This window comes from Rhinopithecus bieti, unplaced genomic scaffold (assembly GCF_001698545.2).
Source record: "Rhinopithecus bieti isolate Rb0 unplaced genomic scaffold, ASM169854v2 scaffold_1306, whole genome shotgun sequence".
NCBI classification, from domain to species: domain Eukaryota; kingdom Metazoa; phylum Chordata; class Mammalia; order Primates; family Cercopithecidae; genus Rhinopithecus; species Rhinopithecus bieti.
The window spans coordinates 1,621,097-1,638,408 of NW_016803658.1; the positions used below are offsets into that span (position 1 = coordinate 1,621,097).

Genomic DNA, 17,312 nt, shown 5'->3' on the forward strand with positions numbered 1-17,312 from the left:
TTTTTTTTTTTTTTTTTTTTTTTTTTTTTTTTTTTTTTTTTTTTTGGAGACAGAATCTCCGTCACCCAGGCTAGAGTGCAGTGACGCAATCTTGGCTCACTGCAACCTCCTCCACCCGGGGTTCAAGTGATTCTTGTGCCTCAGCCTCCCAAGTAGCTAGGACTACAGGTGCACGCCACCACACTCAGCTAATTGTTTTGTATTTTTTAGTAGAGACGGGTTTTCGCCACGTTGGCCAGGCTGGTCTCGAACTCCTGACCTGAGGTGATCCACCCGCCTTGGCCTCCCAAAGTGCGGGGATTACAGGCATAAGTCACCGCACCCAGTGAAAAATCTCTTTTGAGGTTGAATAGTATTCCAATCTATATATATATCACATTTTCATTATCCATTTATCCATTCATCCTTAGATATAAAGGTTTTCACCTCTTGGCTATTGTGAATGTTGCAATGAACACAAGTGAAAAGACCCCTTCAAGATTGTAATTTCAATTCTTTTGGATAAAAGCTGTTTCATCCTGGCTGAACCTGAGGCTACAGTCACCCCAAAAGAGACAGCAGAGGAATTCCCATAAGGGACTGCCCCAAAACATCTGGAAAGGAGGCTGGCTGGAATTCCAAAGAAAGAAGCACTAAACATCAGTGATCAGTCCAGAGCATTTATAAGGGAACTTATATATAGAGGAGGCTGTGGTATCTCCTTGCTGGGACTGGCGAGATAAGGGATTTTCTTTCTCCCTGGGTATGTTCAACCTGTGAATGTACACAATGACGGGGTCAGGGTATAAAGTTTACATGAGGGCTTAAGAAATTTGGCTCAGGGTTGGAGCTAGTTCCTTTCAGGGTTTTGGTCAACAATCTGAGAAACCTTTATCAGTGCCTGGGAATGTTCAAAGCCCTGGCTTGGGTTCAAGCCTGCAGGGCAAAACAAGCAGCTGGCCAGCACACACAATGGTTAAAAACCTTGTGTTTCTGAGCCAGGACAGAGAAAAAGTGAAGGAAACTGAGAGAACCAACATACCCCCAAGTGGGACTGTTGGATCTTACAGTTCTACTGTTAATTTTTTAAGGAACCTCCATATTCTACAGCAGCCGTATCATTTTACATTCCCACTAACAGTGCACAAGGATTCAGATTTCTCCCCATCCTCACGAATATATATATATATATACTTTTGAGTTGTGTCTCTGTGTCGCCCAGGCTGGAGTGCAATGGCACTATCACAGTTCACTGGAGCTTCAACCTCCCATGCTCATGAAATCCTTCAGGCTCAAAAAATCCTCTTGCCTCAGCCTCCCAAGAAGCTGGGAGTACATGCTTGGCTAACTTTTTTTTTTTAAGAGATGAGCTCTCGCTACATTTCCCAGGCTGGTCTCCTGAGCTCAACCAATCCTCCCATCTTGGCCTCCCAAAGTGCGTGGCTAACAAATGTGAATTACTGCACCCAGCCTGCTTGGCCTGCTCTGCCCTCCTGTATACTTGACTGATTGATTGATTGATTCTGAGACAGAGTCTCACTTGTCGCCCAGGCTGGAGTGCAGTGGTGAGATCTCGGCTCACTGCAACCTCGACTTCCCTGGTACAAGTGATTCTCCTGCCTCAGCCTCCCAAGTAGCTAGGATTACAGGCACCAGCCACCACACCTGGCTAATTTTTGTATTTTTAGTAGAGACAGGGTGTCATCATATTGGCCAGGCTGGTCTCAAACTCCTGACCTCACGTGATCCGCCCACCTCAGCCTCCCAAAGTGCTGGGATTACAGGTGCGAGCCACCTCACCACCATATATTTTAAATCATCTCTAAGCCAGGTGCGGTGGCTCACACCTGTAATCCCAGCACTCTGGGAGCCTGAGGCAGGCCGATCACCTGAGGTCAGGAGTTTGAGACCAGCCTGACCAACACGGAGAAACCCCGTCTCTATTAAAAATATAAAAAAATTAGCCAGGTTTGGTGGTGCATGCCTGTAATCCCAGCTACTTGGGGAGTCTGAGGCAGGAGAATCACTTGAACCCAGGAGGCGGAGGTTGCAGTGAGCTGCGATTGCACCATTGTACTCCAGCCTGGCCAACAAGAGCAAAACTCTGCCAAAAACAAAAAACAAAAAAAAAAAACTCTAGATTACTTGTACCTCTCACGTGATCAATACAAAGAGGAAAAAAATTACTTATACCAAGCACACTGTAAATGCTATGTAAATCATTGTTATACTGTAGTTTTAGAATGTGTTTTATATTGTCCTTGGTTTTCTTTTGTGTCTTTGGAGACGTAGTCTCACTCTGTCACCCAGGCTGGAGTACAGTGGCACGATCTCGGCTTACAGCAACCTCCACCTCCAGGGTTCAAGTGATTCGCCTTCCTTAGCCTCCTGGGTAGCTGGGACTACAAGTATGTGCCACCACACCCAACTAATATTTGTATTTTTAGTAGAGACAGGGTTTTGCCACATTGGCCAGGCTCGTCTTGAACTCCTGATCTCAGGTGATCTGCCCGCTTCAGCCTCCCAAACTGCTGGGATTACAGGCCTGAGCCTGGCCTTGTCTTTGTTTTTTTTTTTTTCCAAATGTTTCAAAAATCAAGGTTGGTTGAATTATTGGTTGAACCGTCAGATAGAAAGGGCCGAGCGTATATGGTTTGCAAATATTTTCTCCCATTGCTAAGTTGCCTTTTCATTGTCCTTTCTGTGCATCTTTTTAGTTTGATGTAGTCCTACTTGTCTATTTCTGCTTTTGTTGCCTGTGCTTCTGTTGTCTTATCCAAGAGATCATTGCCAAGACAAACGTATGAAGCTTTTCCCCTATGTTTTCTGCTAGGATTGTATAGTTTCAGATTTTACTTTTAAATCTTCAATCCATTTTAAGTTTATTTTGTTTGTTTGTTTGTTTTTTGGAGTCAGAGTCTCGCTGTGTTGCCTAGGCTGAAGTGCAGTGGCTCCATCTCGGCTCACTGCAACCTCCAACTCCCGGGTTCTAGCAATTCTCCTGCCTCAGCCTCCCAAGTAGCTGGGACTACAGGCGCCCGCCACCACACCCAGCTAATTTTTGTATTTTTTTAGTAGAGACAGGGTTTCACTATTTGTCCAGGCTGGTCTTGAACTCCTGACCTCATGATCTGCTTACCTCGGCCTCTCAAAGTGCTGGGATTACAGGTTTGAGCCACCATACCCGGCCTTAAGTTGATTTCTATGCACGGCATTAAGGCAACAATCCAATTTCATTATTTTGTATGTGAATGTCCAGTTTTCCCGACACTATTTGAAGAGATTTTACTACATTTTTTTTTGTTTTACAATTTTCCTTTATGATTTCCAACATGTGTTTTGGAAAGGCCTTCTCGACCACAACATCACAAAAGTATTATCATGCTTTCTTTAGTACTTTATTGTTTTCCATGTGAACCTTTAAGTTTCTCCCCACCTACTCCCACAGAAAAAGGGATATTCAACTGTCCCATACTATTTTTTGAATAACCTAACTCTCCCTTTGTTTCTACTAACAGAGGTTTCTTTTTGGCTACAAGTAACAATATACATATACTGAAAGTGAATGGAACAATATAAAGAATATCTCACATAACAAAAAGTCCACAGGTAAAGCAGTTCCCAGACTGGTTAATTCAGAAGCACAATTCAGGTGCTTTCTATCCACATCCTGCTATCCTCAGTGTGATAGCTTTCATCTCCATACTTGTCCTTTCATGGCCATCAGAAGGCCGTTGCAGATTAGCTTCAAACATCCATATCACGTATCTTCACTGAGAAGCAGAAAAGGGATGCCGGCAAATCCCTATCTTTTATCAGTTGTTAAGAGCAACAGAAAATTTCTTATTCAAAGTCTTCAGACTTCCTTTATCTCATTAGCCGAGATTCCATCAAATGATCAGGCAAGCCAATACCATGATTGGCACAGAATCTAATCAACACTCACCCTCTCTGGACTAGGGAAGCACCCTATTCTACAGCACAAGGCAGCCATACAGAGTTTTAGACCAAAAAGAAAAAAGAAAAAAACATGGGGCTTTGTCAGTAAGGAAGGGAGAACGAAACGGCTGATGGGTTGGCATATGAATGTCTAACAAACCAACTTATCTGAACCCACCTTTTTCACACACACAATTCCCACACCTGTTTTATTTTGAAGCTCTCTACTATGTTCTATTTTGATCTTCTGTGTCATTAGCTATTCCTGGGTCCTTATGACTTTTAACTTAATAAACTTTATATATGTATATTTGGTAGGAACTTTCCTAAATTTTTTCAAAATTAAAATTTTTTCTCCAAAATATGTGAGAATTAGGATTGCAGTCATGCATTAGTTAGCAAAGGGGATACATTCTGAGAAATGCATCATCATTAGGAGATTTTAAAATTGTACAATCACAGAGTGTATTTACACAAACTTAGATGGTATGATCTACTATACACCTAGGCTATGGCCTTTTGCTCCTAGGCTACAAACCTGTACAGCATATTATTGTAGTGAACACTGTAGGACACCGTAACACAATGGTAAGTACTTGCATATCTAAACATAAAGAAGGTACAGTAAAAATACAGTATTGTAATCTTATGGAACCACCACCATATATGTGGTCGGTCATTGACTGAAACATCATTATAGGGCACGCATCTAGAATTTAATAAACCAAGGTAAACAAGTATCTTTGTAATACTGTACCCTTCCATGAAAGGAAAATGGTATGCCTCTAACTTGAGTTTTCTTTAATGTTCTAAAGTACATTTGTATAGTTTTTATTTCATGTTTTTAATATAATGTTTGGTTTATAGTCAATCTTCTTAATCTGCCATTTCTATGGCAGAGTATCAAAATATCTTGTTTGGTGTGTCAGTCACCCCCTTCTGCAGAGTTCCCTGTCACACAAATACATGCAAAAGGGTAATAAATAAATGGAAAACAAAGTATAGTTTTAGTAATCAAAACATGCAAGGTTCTAACAAAAGCTGGAGATATCTGCTTATGCCAGATAATTTAAGTAAGAGAAAGTAAGTAGAAGAGGTGGTAAGAAAGATATATCAGATGAGCACTGACCCCAAACCACTAAGATGATATGGTCCTAAAAATGTCAGAATGACTAATCCAATTATCCACCTCTCTGCTCAGCTGGAAGAGTAAAGAAGGGAATAAAGATGTTAGACCCTTTACCAGGACTTCCATGCACGGGGAGAGAAGCTGAAAGTCAAAACTGTAACAGGAATAAATACAAAAATTCTTTCCAAACATACCTAATATTCTTTGGCCCTAGAGTCACTGAATTCACATTTAAACTAATCTATATTTCATTTTGATTACATTAATGGAGCTCTGAAGGAATGAAACATATTAAAGCAAAATTAAATTTATAAACAATTTAGGCAGTCATATATGTATTTATATATACACATATACAATGTATATATGAAATCCTTATACAGGTGGAGAAATTCTTAATAAATTATAAGCAATAAAATAAAAAAATTTAGTATGTTTGCTTTTTAAAATAAAACAAATTCATACTTTATCAAAATTTGTTCATTCTTATCACAAATAATTCTATTGGTACATAATTTTCTCTCATGCTAATTCAACAAACCCTGAGCTTTGTTTCTCCATCTATGGCTAAATACATATCACTCTAACCAAATAAAAAGGTTTAAAATAAGTGTCCTACATCTTGGTGTCTGGTTATTTGAAATCAGGTTTTCATTTTGAATAGTTTTGGTTAAGTGTATGTCATGGCAGAATGTCCCTTTATCTCCTTTGAGTTGATCTGTGTTAAACTGATAAAAATACATGCTTACTCCTGCACAAACATCAAACAATTAAATCATCACTACTTGAAATACTTTTACATGAATAATTTATCTCTTTACACTGTTGAAGCCTTGCATTTCAGAATGTTCTACAGCTTCTGTATCATCACCTGAAATTTGCCTAAAAAAAAAACATACAAATAATTATTTGATTTTTAGATACAAAGAAAACAAGTCTAAACAACAATTTTCTGTTCCATATAGGAAATAGTTTCAGTCAAGAAATTTGCTATGTCAAAAACCTTTTCACATTCTTCATAATATTCAATAAAGTCAATTCTATTTTTTCTTTTCTTTTTTGAGACAGATTCTTGCTCTGTCACCCAGGCTGGAGTGCAGTGGTGCGATCTCAGCTCACTGCAACCTCCACCTCCCGGGTTCAAGTGATTCTCCTGTCTCAGCCTCCTGAGTAGCTGGGACTACAGGCGTCCGCCACCACGCCCAACTAATTTTTGTATTTTTTTTAGTAGAGACAGGGATTCATCGTATTGGCCAGGCTGGTCTCAAACTCCTCACCTCGTGATAAGCCCATCTTGGCCTCCCAAAGTGCTGAGATTACAGGTGTGAGCCACCACGCCTAGCCAATCAATTCTATTTTTGGGGGATGATTATATGGTTTGTGAGTAAGCACTTTCATTTCTCTTTATGAATCCTACATTTGGGTACAGTATTTCATTACTAATGATCACTGTAAATGGAAATATAATAAAGTTCAAGTCCACTTTTTTCTCAGTTGGTAGCTCTGGTGAAAAGATCTTTAGGGAGACATTTAGTGATAAAAGAGTATCTGGTTTTACTTAGCTGTATATAATAGATGTATCTTAAACAATTGTTTAAAAATAGCATTTTCAATGTTCTAGGGAAATCTGCTATCTTAAAACAGTGCACAAGATATTCAGAAGAATATCTTTAAAAAAGTTAAAGTTTAAATAACTTTAGAAGAGTTAAAATCATCCCTTAAATTGTCTTATAAATTTGGATTTCTTTAGTCCATTATTCAAAATTACTGAACATGAATATAGTATGCTACATATTACTAAATGTTACATTGATAAAACTAAAATGAAAGTTTCAGCATTTTAAATTTCCTCTCAATTAAAAAAAAAAAAAGACCTGAAAACAAATTACTAAAACATCTGTAAGAAAAGTGAATTCAACTTACAAGCAGGCATTGAAGACACTTCAGCTGTTACAATACTTTTTATTCCCAAGTTTGATAAGCCACCTCTGATTAAACCACATGTAAATGCTAAATACTAAAAGGAAAAAAAATTATTAAAAATAGTAAGGATTTACTAAAATCGTAAAGCTATTGATAAATACATTACATGATTTATCATCAGTAAGTCACTCCTGTTTTAAAAAAGGATTTTGGAAGATTGTTTAAGTTACTGAAAAATATTGATAGATTTCACAGCTCCCCGGAAACTAAAGCATGGACATAGGACTTAAGACTTAAGCCCAGCCAATTAAGCACTCCAGACCAGGACTGTGAATCTAGAGTCACTGACAAAAACAAGCCAGAAACAGATAGGAATTAGTTCTGGAGGCAGTAAAGCTAGTTTGTGTCTACAGTCCATGCTGCCCACAGCATTATAAGTAGATACATTCTGTGGAGTGACTTGGCTATCTTACTGGCTGCCTTAAACTCCCCTGGTTATTGCCTACTTTTTGAGCTTATCAATTGTGTTAGCTTACAAGCAGAATTTCTTTCCTCTATTTACAACCAAGAATCTTGACTTTTTCAAGACTTACAGCTTGCCACAACAAAGAATTATCTGGTTGAAAGTATCAACAGTTATTTAAATAACAATATATTTAAATAAATATAAATAATATAAAATATTATTATCTTACAAATAATATACATAAATGGGTACTAATAAGTAACTAGATCTGAGTCATGAAATTCTAAGCAGAAGAGGTCTTAGAGATTGTTTATCCCAAGAGTTCTTAATCTGGGAATTTGTGACCCCTATGAAAATAAAAACCATGCATATGTGCGTATTTATGGGGAAAGGTGTTCCAATTCTCAAAGATGTCCATAACTCAAAATAGTTAGAAATCACTGAATTGGTCTAACTTACTCTTTTCACAGCTGAAGAAACCAAGATCCCAAAAAGTTAAGTGAGAACCAGAAACATTAAGTTAGATGTTAGTAAAAAAGAGAAAATACGCCAGGCGCGGTCTGCAATCCCAGCACTTTGGGAGATCTCTGTAATCACGCCTGTAATCCCAGCACTTTGGGAGGCTGAGGCAGGCGGATCATGAGGTCAGGAGTTCGAGACTAGCCTGGCCAACATGGTGAAATCCCATCTCTACTAAAGATACAAAAAATTAGCCAGGCATGGTGGTGCACATCTGTAATCCCAGCTACTCAGGAGGCTGAGGCAGAAGAATTGCTTGAACACAGGAGGCGGAGGTTGCAGTGAGCTGAGATGGCACCATTGCAGTCCAGCCTAGGAGGCAGGCCAAGACTCCATCCAAAAAAAAAAAAAGGCAGAAAATACATACATTAACCATAAAAATATAATTAGAGCCTGGATACCCCAAAAATATAGAAAATAGGCAATCAGGCCAGATGCGGTGGGAGGCCGACGTGAGGTGATCACTTGAGCCCAGGAGTTCAAGACGAGCCTGGACAACATAGTGAGATCCCATCTCTACAAAAATTTTGTTAAAAATTAGCCAGGCATGGTGGCCCATACCTGCAATCCTACCTCCTTGGGTGACTGAAGTGGGAGGATCATTTAAGCCTGGGGGGTCAAGGTCAAGATAGGCCATATTGCACCACTACACTCCAGCCCGGATGACAGAGCAAGACCTTATCTTTTTTTTTTTTTTTTTTTTTTTTTTGAGACGGAGTCTCGCTCCGTCGCCCAGGCTGGAGTGCAGTGGCCAGATCTCAGCTCACTGCAAGCTCCGCCTCCCAGGTTCACGCCATTCTCCTGCCTCAGCCTCCCGAGTAGCTGGGACTACAGGCGCCCGCCACCTCGCCCGGCTAGGTTTTGCATTTTTTAAGTAGAGACGGGGGTTCACCGTGTTAGCCAGGATGGTCTCGATCTCCTGACCTCATGATCCGCCCGTCTCGGCCTCCCAAAGTGCTGGAATTACACGTTTGAGCCACCGCGCCCGGCCGCAAGACCTTATCTTAAAAAAAAAAAGGAAGTGATCTACCATACATCTACATTTCACTGTCATTTAGTTATAGTGTTTCTTTTTTGTGATGGAGTTTCGCTCTTGTACCCCAGACTGGAGAGCAATGATGGCACGATCTCGGCTCACTGCAACTTCTGCCTCCCGGGTTCAAGTGATTGTCCTGCCTCAGACTCCCGAGTAGCTGGCATTGCAGGCGCTTGCCACAACGCTCAGCTAATTTTCATAGTTTTAGTAGAGATGGGGTTTCACCATGTTGGCCAAGCTGGTCTTGAACTCCTGACCTCGGGTAATCACCTGCCTTGGCCTCCCAAAGTGCTAGGATTGCAGGTGTGAGTCATAGCACCTGGCCAGTGTTTCTTTAATTGGTCACTCTATGACTATTTTGCTACAGTTTAGTGTTATTGTAACATGTCTCTCATTTCACAGAAAACTCTTTAAACAAAAAAGAACACCTTAAAACATATTTTTAATTCAATAGTCTGTTATGATTAGCATTGTACTTTTCCCTGTAGTCCTACTATTAACAGAAACCCCAAATATTATTAATTAATTATTCCATTAAATACCTTAGATGCATGTTCTAAATATTGTTTTCCTGCAGACATCTGAGTAAGCAGGCGAAATTTGTTGTCCTGAAGTACATAGATGCCCTGTTCCAAAAATAGAAAAAATATCCAAAGTCAATGTAGCTAGCAATCCTTAAAGTTATTTTATTCTTATGAAACAATGTAAGAGTTTTTTAAAGTTATTAAAAGTCTCCTTCCCATTGGCCAAATTTTCTTTTTCTGTTCTTGGGAGACAGGGTCTCCTCTGTCGCCCAGGGTAGATTGCAGTGGCACATTACGCCTCACTGCAGCCTCCAACTCCAGGCTCAATCGATCCTCCCACCGCAGGCTCCCAAGTAGCTGGGACTACAGGTGTGCATCACTATGCCCTGCTAATTTTTATATTTTTCTATAGATACAGGGTTTCACCATGTTGCCTAGGCTGGTCTCAAACTCCTGGGCTCAAGCAATCTGCCCACTTTGACCTCCCAAAGTGCTGGGATTACAGGCATGAGCCCACGTGCCCAGCCTGGTCAAATTTTGTTTAAATGAAGGAGTTTTGCAATGTTCAAGCTGAAGAGTTGCAAGTTCAATATTTTCACAACACTAATATCTACTGAACGGTTTTATACACTAAAGATACAAAGACTATATGAGACATAGTCCCTATCCTTAAAAACTCATAGTCTAGTATGATGGAATCATTAATATTATGTCCACATGAAATAAGCTGTTGGTTTGTTTGTATATTTATTTATTGAGACATGAGCTCTCACTCTGTTGCCTAGGCTGGAGTGTGATGGTGCAATCACAGCTCACTGCACCCTTAAACACCTGGGTGTTTGAGCAATTCTCTAGGCTCAGCCTCCCGAGTAGCTGGGACCACAGGCACACACCACCACACCTGGCTCGTTTTATTAATTTTCTGTAGAAAGGGGGTCTCCCTATGTTGCCTAGACTGGTCTTGAACTCCAGGGCTCAAGTAATCCTCTTGCCTCAGCCTTCCAAAGTGGTGAAATCACAGGTATGAGTCAACACATTTGACCTAATTTTTATTTTTATTTATTTATTTGAGACAGAGTTTCACTCTTGTTGCCCAGGCTGGAGTGCAATGGCTCAATCTCAGTTCACCACAACCTCCACCTCCTGGGTTCAAGTGATTCTCCTGCCTCAGCCTCCCAAGTAGCTGGGATTACAGGCATGCGCCACCATACCCAACTAATTTTGTATTTTTAGTACAGATGGGGCTTCACCATGTTGGCAGGACTGGTCTTGAACTCCCAACCTCAGGTGGTCCGCCGGCCTCGACCTCCCAAAGTGCTGAGATTACAGGCGTGAGCCACCGCACCTGGATTTATTTATTTATTTACTTACTTATTTATTTGAGACAGAGTCTTGCTCTGTCGCCCAGGCTGGAGTGCAGTGTCATGACCTAGGGTCACTGCAACCTCTGCCTCTCGGGTTCAAGCAATTCTCCTTCCCCAGCCTCCTGAGTGGCTGGGACAATAAGCGTGCACCACCATTCCTGGCTAATTTTTTGTATTTTTAGTAGAGACAGGGTTTCACCATGTTGGCCAGGCTGGTCTCGAACTCCTGACCTCAAGTGATCTGCCCACCTCAGCCTCCCAAAGTGCTGGGATTACAGGGGTGAGCCACCGCACCCAGCCTTATCTAAATCATGTCTAGAAAGTAAAACATCAGAGTCATTTCTTCCCATTAGCATTCCCCGTAATTCCAAGCTAACGTTGGTACAAAATGAATTTTTAGGAGAGACAGGGTTTCACCACATTGGCCAGGCTGGTCTCAAACTCCTGAACTCAGGTGATCTGCCCACCTCAGCCTCCCAAAGTGCTGGGATTATAGGGGTGAGCCACCGCACCCAGCCTTATCTAAATCATGTCTAGAAAGTAAAAAATCAAGAGTCATTTCTTCCCATTAGCATTTCCCCTAATTCCAAGCTAAAGTTGGTACAAAATGAATTCTAGGCCAGGCACAGTGGCTCACACCTGTAATCCCAGCACTCTGGGAGGGCAAGGCAGGAGGATCCACTGAGCATAGGAGTTTGAGACCAGTCTGGACAACATAGTGAGACACTGTCTCTAATTAAAAATAAATACACAGATAAATAAATAAATAAATAATCCTATTGAGAGTACTAGATACATTTCTTTAATTTTTTTACTTAATCAAAATTCCAAACTACTCTATTTCCTTGAAGTTCATAAAATAAAATCTAATGAAGCTGGGAGTGGTGGTGCATGCCTATAATCCCAGCTATGCAAGAGGCTGAGGCCAAAGAATTACTTGAGTCCAGGAGCTCGAGACCAGTCTGGGCAACATAGCGAGACTCTGTCTCCCTTTTAAAATTTTAATAAATACATAGTCTTCCATGTAATCTATTAATTTTGTAGTAAGAAAATCTTTTGGCCGGGCGCGGTGGCTCAAGCCTGTAATCCCAGCACTTTGGGAGGCCGAGACGGGCGGATCACGAGGTCAGGAGATCGAGACCATCCTGGCTAACCCGGTGAAACCCCGTCTCTACTAAAATACAAAAAACTAGCCGGGCGAGGTGGCGGGCGCCTGTAGTCCCAGCTACTCAGGAGGCTGAGGCAGGAGAATGGCATAAACCCGGGAGGCGGAACTTGCAGTGAGCTGAGATCCAGCCATTGCACTGCAGCCCAGGCGACAGAGCAAGACTCCGTCTCAAAAAAAAAAAAAAAAAAAAAAAAAAAAAAAAAAAAAAAAAAAAAAAAGAAGAAAATCTTTTAAGAGTAGAAAATATGACAGCAGTAATAATCCAGGAGTTATTTAAGAGTAAAATATGCTTTATAAATTAGACCTTAGAAATGACTATAAAGAATCTCTTCCTGCCACCCAAGATGCCCAAAGGAAAGGCCAACGTGAAAGAGGTGGCTCTAGCCCTTGCTGTCATGAAGAAACAGGAGGCCAAGAAAGTGGTGAATCCCGGTCGGGCATGGTGGCTCACGTCTGTACTCCCAGCACATTGGGAGGCTGAGGCAGGCGGATCACTTGAGGTCAGCAGTTCGTAGCAGCCTGGCCAGCATGGTGAAATCCCATCTCTACTAAAAATACAAAAATTAGCTGGAGTGGTGGCACATGCCTGTAGTCCCAGCTACCTGGGAGCCTGAGGCAGAATGGCTTGAACCCGGGAGGTGGAGGTTGCGGTGAGCCGAGATCGCACCATTGCACTCTAGCCTGGGCAACAGAGCAAGACTCCGTCTCAAAAAAAAAAAAAGAAAAGAAAAAGAAAGTGGTGAATCTCCTGTATGAGAAAAGGCCTAAGAATTCTGGCATTGGACAGGACATCTACCCAAAACGGACCTCACTCGCTTTGTGAAATGGCCCCGCTGTATCAGGTTGCAGTGGCATAAAGCCATCCTCTTATAAGCAGCTGAAAATGCCTCCTACAATTAACCAGTTCACCCAGGCCCTGCACCGCCAAACAGCTACTTATCTGCTTAAGCTGTCCCACAAGTACAGACCAAAGACAAAGCAAGAAAATAAGCAGAGGCTGTTGGCCTGGGATGAAAACAAAGCTGCAGGCAAAGGGGATGTCCCCACTAAGAGACCACTTGTCCTCCAAGCAGGAGTTTAACACCATCACCACCTTGAAGGAGAACACGAAGGCTCAGCTGGTGGTGACTGTACACTATGTGGATCCCATCAAGGTGGTTGTCTTCCTGCCTGTCTTGTGTCATACAATGGGGGTCCCTTCCTGCATTATCAAGGGGAAGGCAAGCCTAGGACATCTAGTCCACAAGAAGCCCTGCACCACTGTCGCCTTTACACAGATTAACTCGGAGGACAATGGAGCTTAGGTTCAGCTGGTGGAAGCTATCAGAACCAATTACAACGACAGACACGATGAGATCAGCTGTCACTGGGGAGGCAATGTCCTGGGTCCCAAGTCTGTGGCTTGAATTGCCAAGCAGGAAAAGGCAAGCTAAAGAACCTGCTACCAAACTGGGTTAAATATACACTGTTGAGTTTTCTGTATATAAAAATAATTAAAATAATACAAATTCTTCAAAAAAAAAAAGAAATGACTAAAGACATAAAGGTGATATATTTTTGGTTCTGCATATTATCACCCCTAATGAACAGTAACTAAGGAACCAAATACTAAAAGCTATTATCATCCTGACTTTTGCTACTTTAAAAAACTTAACATAGCATATAACTGGGTGAAAGGAACAGCTATCATTACTGATAACTGTCCCTTTGTCTTTATTCAGTTCACACTATTGGAAGAAAAAACTAATAACCTATTAATAACATAAAAATACTAGAAAGTTAACCAGAAATTATTTTAGGTTTTAAATAAGTCACTAAAATACGATATTTATATTAAGTTAAAGAACTTTAAAATATAGGCCTTAATTAATTTAATTACCTGATGATTTGTCCTTAGATTGTCGATTTGTTTCTTGAATACCGTAGTCCAAAATCTTTACAAATGAACTTCATGATATCCAACTCATCCTTGAACCTTGCAGTATCTTTTGTAAACCTAAAAAGATCAACTAGAAGTAATACAGTATTTATTCTCCAAAAAAAGCAAGAGGGACTAATTATTAACTAATTTCCAAATGCCGGAACAGCACTGAACATTTATTGGGTTTTTTATTTTTAATGTTAATTATTTTTTGAGACAGGGTCTGGCTCTGTTGCCCAGGTTAGAGTGCAGTAACATGATCTCGGCTCATTGCAATGTCTACCTCCCTCCCAGACTCAAGCCATCCTCCCACCTCAGCCTCCCTCACAGCTGAGACCACAGGCACATGTCACCATGCCCAGCTAATCTGTATATTTTTGTAGAGACGGGGTCCCAGTTTGTTGCCCTAGCTGGTCTCAAACTCCTGAGCTCAAGCAATTATCCCATCTTGGCCTCCCGAAGTCCTGGGATTACAGGCATGAGCCACCACACCTGGCTGAACACTTAACACTCATAAAGTCATAAGCACCAGGCAACGTGATCCTATCTCAATGGATTCACATTACGTTATATAAATTATGAGGCCTCAAATTAGTCTAACATTATAGCCAAAATTTCAGGTGCAATGCATTCTAGCACATCAAAAAAACCACAAAAGAACAAAGAGCTGAGCATTATCATGACATTGTTACATAAAATATACTCAGAGTTTAACTATTCAAGTAGTGAGAAATACTAAAAAGAATTGATCTATAAGTTCAAAGATAATTATACGCATAAACATAGACTATAGTTACTTCAATCCTATGTACATAAAAATTCAATGCAAGTTAAAGAACCTAGTAGATCTTAAGCTGAAAACGCAGTAAGATTTTAGATTGTTGTTTCAATAGCTTCAGGAAGAAAGTCTAAAATAGCTTCAGGAAGAAAGTCTAAAATACATAAAACATGTATTTTCTTTAAACATTAAAATAAAACTTGAATAAACAAGTTAAAAGGCATTGGATCTAAAATAAATTTTAATTTTGAAGTAAAGAGAAGAAATAACATTCAGGAATTAAAATTAAAATATCTCAAGTTTTATGCAATCTTTTGAAGATAGAGTCATCTTATGTTTATAACCTACCTGCCGAAAATTTTCAATCACTGCTCACCTTTCTATCCCTCTGTCCCCTCGACCCATGTTTTCAGCTTAGTATACATCGTTCCTTTTCTGTTTTAAAAAATATATATGTTTTCCTACTTTTTAGAAGTGCTAGGATGTTAGTCTCTCAGAAACGTTTTACAACTTGGTTAAAATATTAATATCTAAACATTTCTAATTTTTTCCCCTGAAACATTTTAAGAAAAGTGAATTATAAAGGTAGATTTTATTTATTTTATTTTACTTTTACTAACTTTACTTACTTTTACTATTTTTTTGATAAAGTTCAATTCATAATTCAGTTAACATATACATAAATAACCTAAAACTTCAATAGAAGGATACATTTTTAAAATTTATTTTGAGATGGAGTCTCACTCTGTCGCCTAGGCTGCAGTACAATGGGGTCATCTCGGTTCACGGCAACCTCCACCTACAGGGTTCAAGTGATTCTCCTGCCTCAGGTTCCCAAGTAGCTGGAATTATAAGCACCCACCACCATGCCTGGCTAATTTTTGTATTTTTAGTAGAGAAAATACCAAAATACAAAATGTTGGCCACGCTGGTCTCAAACTCCTGACCTCAAGTGATCCACCTGCCTCGGCCTCCCAATGCGGGGATTACAGGCATGAAGCCACTGCACCCAGACAGAAAGACACATTTTAAAACCACTTGGAAGCCCATCTCTATAGAAGTGATTTTCCCAGGATAGTAACCAGATGTAACCTAACCCAACAACATCTTAACTGGCAGAGGTTCAACGGGCTGAAGCTTTGTGCTCCTCCCCGACACCAAGTTTTAAAATACAAACAAACCCCTCAAGGTGCAGTGGCTCATGCCTGTCATCCCAGCACTTTGGGAGGCCAAGGCAGGAGGATCACTTGAGCTCAGTGGCTCAAGACCAGCCTGGGCAACATAGCAAGACCACATCTCTACCAAAAATAAAAATAGTTGGGCACGGTAGCATGTGCCATTTTGGAGGCTGATGCAGGAGGATTGCTTGAGTCCAAGAAGTTGAGGCTGCAGTGAGCTGTGATCACGTCATTGCACTCCAGCCTGGGCAACAGGTTGAGCAAGGGACCCTGTCTCAAAAAAAAAAAAAAAGAAAAGAAAAGAAAAAAGAAAGAAATAGAAAGAGAGAGAGAGAAGAAAAGAATTTCACTATTGTTTCTTCTTAGAAGAAAACTCCAACCTACTTATGAGACCAACCACAACACAATGAAAAGTTGCACTAACTACTTCAGAATATTAGTAACAGCTGATGTTGGTACAAATAACTGATATTTATTCTAGAGTCCTTATAAATAAAATCCCACAGTTAGCATTTGCATCATCAGCTAGAGGGTTAGTTAACGCGTAGTAGAATGAGGACTTACTCAAGGTGTAATACACAGCATTTTACTACTATGAAAACAAATGTAGTACAGTTAGGAGAAAACCAAGTGGATTCTTAAGTTACACACATCTTAATGACAAGACTCCCCACCGTTTGTCAATGTAAAACAATTTTTAAATGTTGACACTACAATATTTAAAATAGCTATCATAAACACACATAATGTATTCCATGCTAGGTGTGTGTTTGTTTGTTTAAGGAAACTGTAAGTTATACTGTGGATAAAAGGCTTGTATCTTCACTCTTGAAAAGGCCCACATCCTACCACAGTAATGCATGGTCAGACTTAGCCCCAAATGTTAAACACCTGGATCAAGACATAACCAGTTATATTGCAAAAGGAACCTGTATACATTTATTTATCAACTCTAGTTCCTTAATAGCTACCTAACAAGTCATTAACATACAGAAACATGCGTCATGACAACCAAGAAATATCACCCATCCCTTCTGCATATCAACAACTTGTCACTCCTGAGCAACAGTGCTTATATCACTGAGGTCTATGAACAGTCACTTTTCACATTCATCCCAAGAGACAGAATGACTTACGCAGAAATGCAACATATTATAAATAATTTCTCACCAAAAAGTCACAAATTAAACCAAAATATTTTACAGAATTTATATAAAATGCCTTAAAATTAGTCCATTTTAAGAGAATTCCCCTTTATGAATAGTTTGATAAACATTGATTTGGAGGGTTAGAACACTGTTTCTTTTATCTCACCTCAAATCTTATGGAAGTTTATTTTGCTATACTGAAAATCTGTAAAGCTTTATTTCACTTAAAAAAGCTTTTCA

The 17,312-nt window shown here is 40.0% G+C and overlaps 1 protein-coding gene across 1 annotated transcript in view; it reads right to left on the reverse strand.

Annotated features, from left to right (window-relative positions):
- Nucleotides 1-3,355: 3,355 nt before the first annotated feature.
- Nucleotides 3,356-17,312, reverse strand: part of TRAPPC6B (trafficking protein particle complex subunit 6B) — a 19,293-nt gene continuing 5,336 nt past the window's right edge. Inside the window, 8 exon segments of the mRNA XM_017895518.1 lie at nucleotides 3,356-5,929; nucleotides 6,971-7,064; nucleotides 9,534-9,617; nucleotides 13,927-13,982; nucleotides 13,985-14,043; nucleotides 15,123-15,159; nucleotides 15,357-15,365; nucleotides 15,534-15,545. Coding sequence (XP_017751007.1) covers nucleotides 5,898-5,929; nucleotides 6,971-7,064; nucleotides 9,534-9,617; nucleotides 13,927-13,982; nucleotides 13,985-14,043; nucleotides 15,123-15,159; nucleotides 15,357-15,365; nucleotides 15,534-15,545 — 383 coding nt within the window. The 3' untranslated portion in view covers nucleotides 3,356-5,897.